This window comes from Hypanus sabinus, chromosome 10, assembly GCF_030144855.1.
Source record: "Hypanus sabinus isolate sHypSab1 chromosome 10, sHypSab1.hap1, whole genome shotgun sequence".
NCBI classification, from domain to species: Eukaryota; Metazoa; Chordata; class Chondrichthyes; order Myliobatiformes; family Dasyatidae; genus Hypanus; species Hypanus sabinus.
This window is the reverse complement of record NC_082715.1, coordinates 144896394-144905889: the sequence shown is the minus strand read 5'-3', so window position 1 is coordinate 144905889 and position 9496 is coordinate 144896394. Positions and strand designations below refer to the sequence as shown.

At 42.5% G+C, this 9496-nt stretch overlaps 1 protein-coding gene across 1 annotated transcript; it reads right to left on the bottom strand.

Moving 5' to 3' along the window:
• Window positions 1-1132: 1132 nt before the first annotated feature.
• Window positions 1133-8573, bottom strand: LOC132400361 (immunoglobulin lambda-1 light chain-like). Its single transcript, XM_059981310.1, has 3 exons — window positions 8462-8573; window positions 7991-8320; window positions 1133-1771 (listed from the first exon to the last, which is right to left on the bottom strand). The coding sequence occupies exons 1-3, from the start codon at window positions 8508-8510 to the stop codon at window positions 1449-1451; spliced, it is 702 nt and encodes a 233-aa protein (XP_059837293.1). The 5' UTR covers window positions 8511-8573; the 3' UTR covers window positions 1133-1448.
• Between the last annotated feature and the right edge of the window lie 923 nt (window positions 8574-9496).

The following is a 9496-nucleotide window of genomic DNA, read 5'->3' as shown; positions in this document are numbered from 1 at the left end:
ACTCCTCAGAATGGTAGTAACTGGGGTTAACGAATCGTAAATCGGGAACCGAAAGAAGAAGCATTTCCAGATGCCAGCGATTTCGAAATTTTATTTCTTTTCTGCATATTTCCAGCTGCCAGTTCAGTACTATTTATTGTGAATTTAAAACTGAGAGAGAGAGAGTTACATTCATTTGATGTCGGGCATTAATAATAAATGACTTTGTTGAAAGGAATGTCTTTCGGCATGTTTATTGTTTTACTTTTTAAATTTTCAAAATATTAAATTTTGATTTTTTTTTGTAAATCTGCAGGGTGATGGAGTCATATCAGAGAAATGCACGATTATAAAAGATAGAAAGGATTTGAGCAGATAAGAAGTCTACTTCTTCTGTGCTATTCTTCCGGCCTGTTGGTCTGAACACGGGATTACATTTTACGGTCAGAATTTAACCATTGCTATTAAACCAAATGCATCAAAGACAATTCTGTATAAAATGTAAAAATTATTGGTTTTAGTTCAAAGTAAAATAAACCTGACGCCACAATGCGAATGTACTGATCATGTGATGTGAATATGTCGGGCATAGGTATGTTTTTTCCCGTACCTACCGAGCTTCTAACTATTCAGGCATGTCGGCTCAGGGTGCCAATTGTTCCTCAAACTTCAATTCACTCGATTGCACCTTTGTCTGACTAAATAGGACTTACGGAGATCCCCTTTTCCGGGGCTTTCTAGCCTGCTGAGTGGTTGTGGTATCTTTGGATTCTGATTATAATTTCCAGAAAATGCAGATTTGCATTTCCTTCCAACATTTCAGCTTTCATTAATAGTTTTATCCAGCTCCATTCAATGGCCATTACATCCATCCCAACACATACACAGGAGGACGCAGACACTCGCGCGCAAACATAGAGGAAACCACACAAGCACACATGGCCACACACAATGAAACGCACAGGTTACTGCATTTATAAATGAGTCTGCTTTTCTAAGGACAGGTGGAACTTTCTCTTTCAGTTTTCCCCTTTCCCCAAAGCGCCATAATATTCTCAACACTGCACAAGTTCTTCAAATTTGGAAAAGCGCGATTGATTAGGACGGAGCCATCTGCCAGAAAAAAAAACCCAACAACAATTTGTGAGTTAATCCATACAGCAGTTTATTATTCAGACCCATTTACCAAATCACATCGACCCCTCAATTCATATTGGAATTCACAATATCCTTGTGAAAATACTCAATGCTTTTGATTCGACAGATTCTTCCCCAAAAAAGATTTAGATTGGAATATAAAGATTCATAGATTCAAAGTACATTTGTTATCAAAGGTATAAATTATACACCCTTGAGTTTTGTCTGTTTACAGGCAGCCACATAGCAAGAAAACCAAAAAAAAAGATAAAAAAAACCAACACGCAATGCGCGGAGAAAGAGAATAATAGAATAGTGAGAAGGATCCTTGATTAGGTATAACCAGATCTCGCGATCGTTGCCTGAAGCGGGGTTGGCTGAGTCTCGTGTTTCACCACACAGGAGAATTGCTCTTGTGAGCTCCAGTCTGAGGCTGACAGAGTCAGATAACTGTTCGCACTGAACGTGTTGTCCGTGTCCTGCTGTACCCGGCTAGTCTCGACACCATTCCTTCTCGTACTGCCGTCCACCGTCCATTCAATATTCACAGCGGGCGGATTAAACCCGCTCACTAAACACACCAGGGTAGCGGTGCTCTTTTTTGCGATTTCTTCCTCTGAAGGCCGGAAAATGGTCACCGCCGGGGGTCGACGAACTGAAAATAGAAGGAAATGTGCATGTAAGTATGAATTCATTTTTAATGGTTTTGAAATTAAAAGCATTACAAATAGTAGCAGTCTGCACTTCGTGCTCCCGCTCTTGTTCCGACATTGATGACGTCGGTGCGGAAGTACGTTATTCGGATCGGCTTATTCATTCCACCGTGGCTGATTTATTTTGCCACTCAACTCCATTATTTGCCTTCAGTCTGTAACCTTTGACGCCCTGTGACCTTAATCAATAGACTAGCAACCTCCGCTTTCAAGCTACCAAATGATTTGTCCTCCACGGCCGTTTGTTGCAAAAAATTTCACAGATTTACCACATTCTGGTTAAAGAAATTCCTCCTCCCGTCTGTTTTAAAGGGACGTCCATCTATTCCGAGACTGAGCCGTTGGGTCCAAGATTCTTCCGCTATTGAGAACGCCCTTTTTACGTCTGCTCCTTCAAGGTCTTTCAATATTCGGCGGGTATCGATGAAATACTTCCACAGCCACTCACTCATTTCAACTACAACGATCACATGCCCAAGCTATCAAGCGCTTCAAACAGGGTACGTGATCATACACTTCCACAGACTCTGTTGCGTTTGCCCCTTCTTTACCCATTTTCCTCATCTGTCCAAGTGATTCCTCAAACTCCTGACTTACTCAACACTGTCTGCCCCTCCAACTATCTTCGCATCATTCGCAAATTTAGCAAGGAAGCCATCAATTCCATCCTCTACATATTAACATATAATGTGAAAATTTCTGGAGCGTTTACGGGCCCTTGCCGTTTATCACTAGTCTCAGGCAGCCAACTAGAAAAGCGAATCCGTTATTCCTACTCTTTGCCTTCTGCCATTCAGCCAGTCTTCTGTCCATGCTACTTTCGTTGCGTAATACAATGGACTCATATCTTGTTTAGCAGCTTCGTGTGCTGAAAGTTGTCAAAGACCTTCTGAAAATCCAAGTAAACGGTACCCAACGACTCACGTCGTCTATCCTGCCCGTTGATTCCTAAAATAATTCCAAAACACTTCACCCTTAATATTGAATTCTAACATCTTGCAAAGCACTGAATTCGGGGTATCTGGCCTATAATCCCTGCCTTTTACTTCCTCCCTTCTTACAAGATGGAGTGACATTTGCAATTGTCCAGGCTTCCAGAATCTAGGGATTCCTGACTGATCACTGCTAACGCCTCCACAATCTCTTCCTCTATTTATTTCAGGAACCTGAGGAGTAGTCCATCTGATCCAGCTGACTCATGTACTTGCAGACCATTCAGTTTCCCAAGAGCCTTCTCAATAGTAATAGCGACTACATTCACTTTTGTGCACTGACTGTCGAATTTCTGGCATCTTTCATAGCAAAGACTAAAGTAAATACATATTCATCGTCCACCATTTCTTTGTCCCCATTACAATCCCTCTTGTGCGATTTTCCAGAACTCTTGTCTCTCTTATTTTTTTTATATGTCTTTAAATAAGCCTTTGCCATCCTCTTTTATTTTATTTGACATATTATCTTCATTTTCATCCTTTTTGTTCTTGTCTACTTAGTTCTTTTCTCTTGCTTTTTAAAAGCTTCCTAAATCCCTAGCTTCACATTTTTGTTGCTTTTATTTGATTGGCTAATTTACCTTCATATTTCATCTTTTTTTCTTCGCATGGCTTTTTAGTTGCGTTCTTCCAATTTATAAACGCATCCCAACCCTTTATCTTCTATATTGTGTTGTATGCCCTCTCTTTTGCTTTTATGCTGTCTTTGACTTCAACCACGAATGTGTTATACTCCCTTTATTGTTCTTCTTTAGGATGAATAGATCTTTATTCTTCCGAATTATTCCCAGAAACTGCACCCATTACTGCTTACACGAGGAAATCTGCAGATGATGGAAATTCAAGCAACACACACACAAAATGCTGGTGGAACACAACAGGCCAGGCAGCATCCAGCACTGTCGATGTATCGGGCCGAGACCCTTCGTCAGGACTAACTAAGGAAAGATAGTAAGAGATTTGAAAGTAGGAGGGGGAGGGGAAATGTGAAATGATAGGAGAAGACCGGAGGCGGTGGGGTGAAGCTGAGAGCCGAAAAGGTGATTGGCAAAAGGGATACAGAGCTGGAGAAGGGAAAGGATCATGGGACGGGAGGCCTAAGGAGAAAGAAAGGGGTAGGGGAGCACTAGAGGGAGATGGAGAACAGGCAGAATGATGGGCAGAAAGAGAGAGAAAAGGGGGAACTAAATATATCAGGGATGGGGTAAGGGGAGGAGGGGCATTAACGGGTTAGAGAAGTCAATGTTCATGCCCTCAGATTGGAGGCTATCCAGCCGGTATATAAGGTATTGTTCCTCCAACCTGAGTGTGGCTTCATCTTGACTCACAGGTGAAGTGTTGCCTCACCTGGAAGGACTGTCTGGGGCCCAGAATGGTGGTGAGGGAGGAAGTGTAAGGGCAGGTGTAGCACTTGTTCCACTTACAGGGACAAGTGCCAAGAGGGAGATCGGTGGGAAGGGATGGGGGGTATGAATGGACAAGGGAGTCGCGTAGGGAGCGATCCCTGCGGAAAGCAGAAAGGGGGTGGGAGGGAAAGATGTGCTTGGTAGTGGGATCCTGTTGGAGGTGGCGTAAGTTACGGAGAATTATACGTTGGACCCGGGGGCTAGTGGGATGGTAGGTGAGGACACGGGGAAACCATTCCCGAGTGGGATGGTGGGCGGATGGTGTGAGGGCAGATGTGCGGGAAATGGGAGAGATGCATTTGAGAGCAGAGTTGATGGTGGAAGAAGGGAAACCCGTTTGATTCAAAAAGGAAGACATTTCCTTCGTCCTGGAATGAAAAGTCTCATCCTGAGAGCAGATGCGGCGGAGGCGGAAGAATTGTGAGAAGGGGATAACATTTTTGCAAGAGACAGGGTGGGAAGAGGAATAGTCCAGGTAGCTGTGAGAGTCTATAGGCTTATAGTAGATATGAGTAGATAAGCCTTCTCCAGAGATGGAGACAGAAAGATCAAGAAAGTGGAAGGAGGTGTTATAAATGGACCAGATTAATTTGAGGGCAGGGTGAAAGTCGGAGTCAAAGTTAATGAAGTCAACGAAGTCAGCATGAGTACAGGAGTCAGCGCCAATGCAGTCATCGATGTAGTGAAGGAAAAGAGGGAGACGGATTCCCATATAGCCTTGGAACATGGACTGTTCTACAAAGCCAACAAAAAGGCAGGCATAACTGGGACCCATGCGGGTGCCCATGGCTACACCTTTGGTTTGGAGGAAGTGGGTGGAGCCAAAAGAGAAATTATTGAAAGTAAGAACTAATTCCATTAGACGGAGGAGAGTGGTGGTAGAGGGGAATTGGTTAGGTCTGGAATGCAAAAAGAAGTGGAGAACTTTGAACTCTTCCTGGTGGGAGATGGAGGTATATTGGGACCGGACGTCTATGGTAAAATAAGGCGGTGGGGGCCAGGGAACATAAAATAATTGAAAAAATTCAAAAATTTAAAATTCAAAACAATTCAAAAAAATTTCAAAATTCAAAAATTCGAAATTCGTACTATCTTTCCTGACGAAGGGTCTCGGCCCGAAACGTCGACAGTGCTTCTTCTTATAGATGCTGCCTGGCCTGCTGTGTTCAACCAGCATTTTGTGTGCGTTCCTCAAATTACTGCTTGTGCATTATCTCTTGGAGTGTCCATTTCCAATCAACATCGGCCAGATTTTTTCTTATGCCTCTGTAAGTACATTTACTACACTGAGAAAACGGTACATCCGAGTTTTTCTTCTCCCACTCAAGCTGCATGGCTGTCCATTATATAACCTCCTTAAGGTTGCTTTAAGTAAAACTTCCTAAACAAATCTGCTGCAGTACACAGTAGCCAATGCAGAATTGCCTTTTCCCTATTGGCACATTGCAGGCATTCTACAAATTCCTTCTCTTGGGATCTAGCACCAAACTGATATTCCCAATCTACTTGAACTTTGAAAGTCCCCGTGATTATTGTGAAATTACCCTTTTTACATGCTTTTTTATTACATCCAGTTGTCATTTGAACCCTCCATCTTTGACACTGTTTTGAGGCCTTCAGTTAACTCCCATTAGGGTGGTTTGCCCTTGTGTTTTGTAAACTCTATAATAAGGATTCAACATTTTCTGATCAACTGTCACTTTCTAAGGATTTGATTTCCTATTTTATCAACAACGCTGCCAACCTTGTCCACCCACTTGCCTGTCTTTTTGATACAGTGTGTATCCTTGGATTTTAAGCGCCCAAGTATGATTTTCTTTGAACCACGACTCGGTGATGCCACCTTCATATCTACAAATTTCCAACTAGGCCACGAGACCATCCACTCTATTTAGTTGACTGTGTACATTCAAATATAACACCTCCAGTTCTATATCCAAGAACCTTCTTTTCAATTTTGTCTCCATATTGCCTGAAGTTAATTCTAAACGTTTTATCGTATTCGTTGTTCTGGAAACTTCATTAACATCCCCTCACTCTCCTTCCCTTTCACTTTATCCATACTTCTCCAAGCTGTTGAACTCATCCCTTAATATTTAGATTAAACTCTATCCACGGCCCTAACGTGATTCACCATGACCTTGGTTCCAGTATGTTCTATGTGGAGCCCGTCCCATCAAATCAGTCCTCCCTAGTACTGTTGCTAATGTACCACGAACTCAGATGCACTTCTCCCACGCTAAGCATTGAACCATTCAATGATATCACAACTCACCTCCTCAATAAGCCTCACTTTCTTGCACTGACCCTAATAAGACTGGATTCTCTTAATGCTAAAAGGAAACACTCTGGAATATCTTCTGCTATTGGCCACAAACCCCCTTGGCAAAGTGTTCCTCTACCCTCTGGTTGATTATAATTCTCAGTCCTGAGTAGCAGACTGGTTCAAGACATTCAATCAAGAGACATGGCGTGTTCCTCGCTTCTATACCGTCAGGCCTCCGAAGAATGTCGTATCATCTCTCATTTTTCGGAGCTGCAGAACGCAAAGACTCAGTCTATTCATTCTTCAAATTACTGCCGAATTCATCAGCCTGCGCTATCAGGCATTCGAACGTCAATCTCGATTGAATCAGGAAAAGACTAAAAAAAAATGCGAGGGTGTTTGCGAACTCTTCGCATTAATTTGTCAATGTTATAAACACTGCAATGGAAATTTTGAAGCTTTCATCAGGGAACGTGGCTTCGGGAGAAAAAAAACATGCAGCCAAATTCAACTGAAAATAAAACATTGTCTTTTCAATCTTTGCAAGTTACAAATATTTTCGTACCTCAGAAAAGAAGGCATTAAAATTTCGAGCTTAAAGAAATTAGTAACTAGGCATAATATAATGGAACAATTACATATGCTTATTGTCTCGGTGGCAACATTCCCATCGGTGGATATCAGGACTTGGCATCAGAAGTCTGAAAAGTAATCATGTGAAAGTAATTTTCTCGTGGCTCCCAGGAGTTTCCACCGGTTAAATTGCGAAAATCGCTACAGAAACTGTATTCCTAGAAACATGTAATCCTGCCATGTTAAGATCGGAGTATTTGCTACATAACCTTTCAAAAACGTGGAGAACGCTGCATGAACTCAAATTCTTAGGCAGCTGCTAGTCAGAGAGGAAGAATGTTAGCCTTTTCTCTCCGCCTAGATCGTGTTTGACTACTGCTGCGATTTCCCACAATTTGTATTTGTATTCTGATTCCAAAGATGTATCATATTTTCCTTTCGCGAATGGCCAGTTCAAGAATAAAGCCATTAATTAATAAATTGCAAGTCGCGAATTTCAACGAATGCAGTGTTAATCAGAACCACATTTTAAAAAGACAAGAGTCGCCGGGTCGATGTTTTACCCAACACGAATTGTCACCGACTTGAATTAGAAGTGAAAAACTGGACATCCAACGTAGTAATCTTTGGATCGCTGCCTGTGCCACACGCCACTGAGGGTAAGCATAGGGTAAACAGCCGACGTTTCGTGCCGAGACTCTTCATTAGGACTCATAATGAGGTTTTTATGAAAGGTCTCAGCCCGAAATCGCACCTGTTTACTCTTTTCCATAGATGCTGCTTGGCCTGCTGAGTTCCTCCAGCATTTTGTGTGAGGCCTGTTGTGTGCTATCCGCTGTGAAGAATTGCGAACAAAAGTGCAATGAAAGGAATGGTAAACGCGTCGCTGAAGCAATTAATTTAGATTTCGAAAAAATTACTTACCAGTCACACCGAGGTTCGTTCCTTTACCAAAGGTGCGTGCCGAATAACAATAGTAAACAGCAGCGTCTTCGGATTTTACGTTCGCGATAGTTAAAAGCATCCGGTTTTGCGATGTTTCGAAAGAAACTTGTAATCGATCTGAAATTCCCGGGGTTCTGCCGTTTTTCTCAGACCAGATAAGCTGTGGAATACTGCCGGGCTTCTTCCAATACCAGCTGCTGTACCATTTATCGATGCTGTCTCCAGACATGGTGCAGCTGATCTTGACAGTTTCTCCCGGAGCGGCCGAGACAGACTTTACCTGCGTCAACGTAACAACCGCGTCGGTGCCTGGTGTAAATAAAGCCCTTTTATTTAATCGAACTTTGTGCAATCGGGAAAACCAATTGCTATTCATATTTACAGAACACAGATGACCGCAAAAGTACCACTGGGAAGCAACGTAGAACGCTAATGTTACATAGTACTTACTATGAAGACAAAAGACCAGTGCAGCGAGAACTCCAATCCACGATCTCATTCTGCAGATTTTGGCTGAAGAACTGACTCAGAAAGTTTCCGAATAGGAAGCTACTGCGCCTCGTTCTGAAAAGCGTTCAAGACATTCCGAACTTTGCTATATATGGTGTCGGTCATTAATTATGCAAATATATGCTGACGTGGCACCGGCCTCTCATCATGTGACAACACTTGCAAGTCTGCACAACAGCCTCGCTTTTATATTGGAAAGCAAAGCGGTGAAAAGACTGAAATCGAGTATGGGCTTGGTGGAACTGAGGGAAAGTCGAGGACCAAAGCGATCAGGTAGTTGCAAAGAAATACAATTCCAAACTTAAAAATACTTAGGTTTGGAAAGAGAATAACATGATCGACGATTCTCAGACTTGGACAAGGAATAAAACGGACAGAAGTTTCTATTTCTCTGGATTCCATGACACAAAACAAAGAATATAAGAAAGAGAACAAAGGGGTGGATGAGCGTGTTCTCCCAACCCTCAAACAACCTTCAACATCAATTCGACTGTGCAGCTCAACTTCAGTTAGCTGCCTCAGGGAGTGATGCCGGACCAAAGCGAAGGAACAAGCATTTTAGCACCTGTAGCGACAACCCATCTAAATCCACCCCGCTCTTTCCAATCGATCGCTTATCCACAAGTAATGTCCAACTCATTTCTGAATGTCTGGTTGGGGTCTGTTTCTGAAACCTCTCCTGAACTCACTCCAGATTATCACGGCTCGCTGCACCGAAGTAAAACATTTCGAGAAAGCTTGCTATCATCTACGCTCTCGTTGTGATTTCACTCTTCAATTATGATTTGTTCACGGATCCTTGTGCTTTCATCTGATGGGACCGGATTTGCAGTATAACCGTCGCGATCTTGTACACTTAGAACAAAAAATGTTCTGCTCCAGGGAATAATCAAGTTTCGTAAGTTGATGTTGTGTCTGGAATGAATGACGATGAGATAGATTGGGAAGGAATTGAATTTACAGACTGATTTTGTA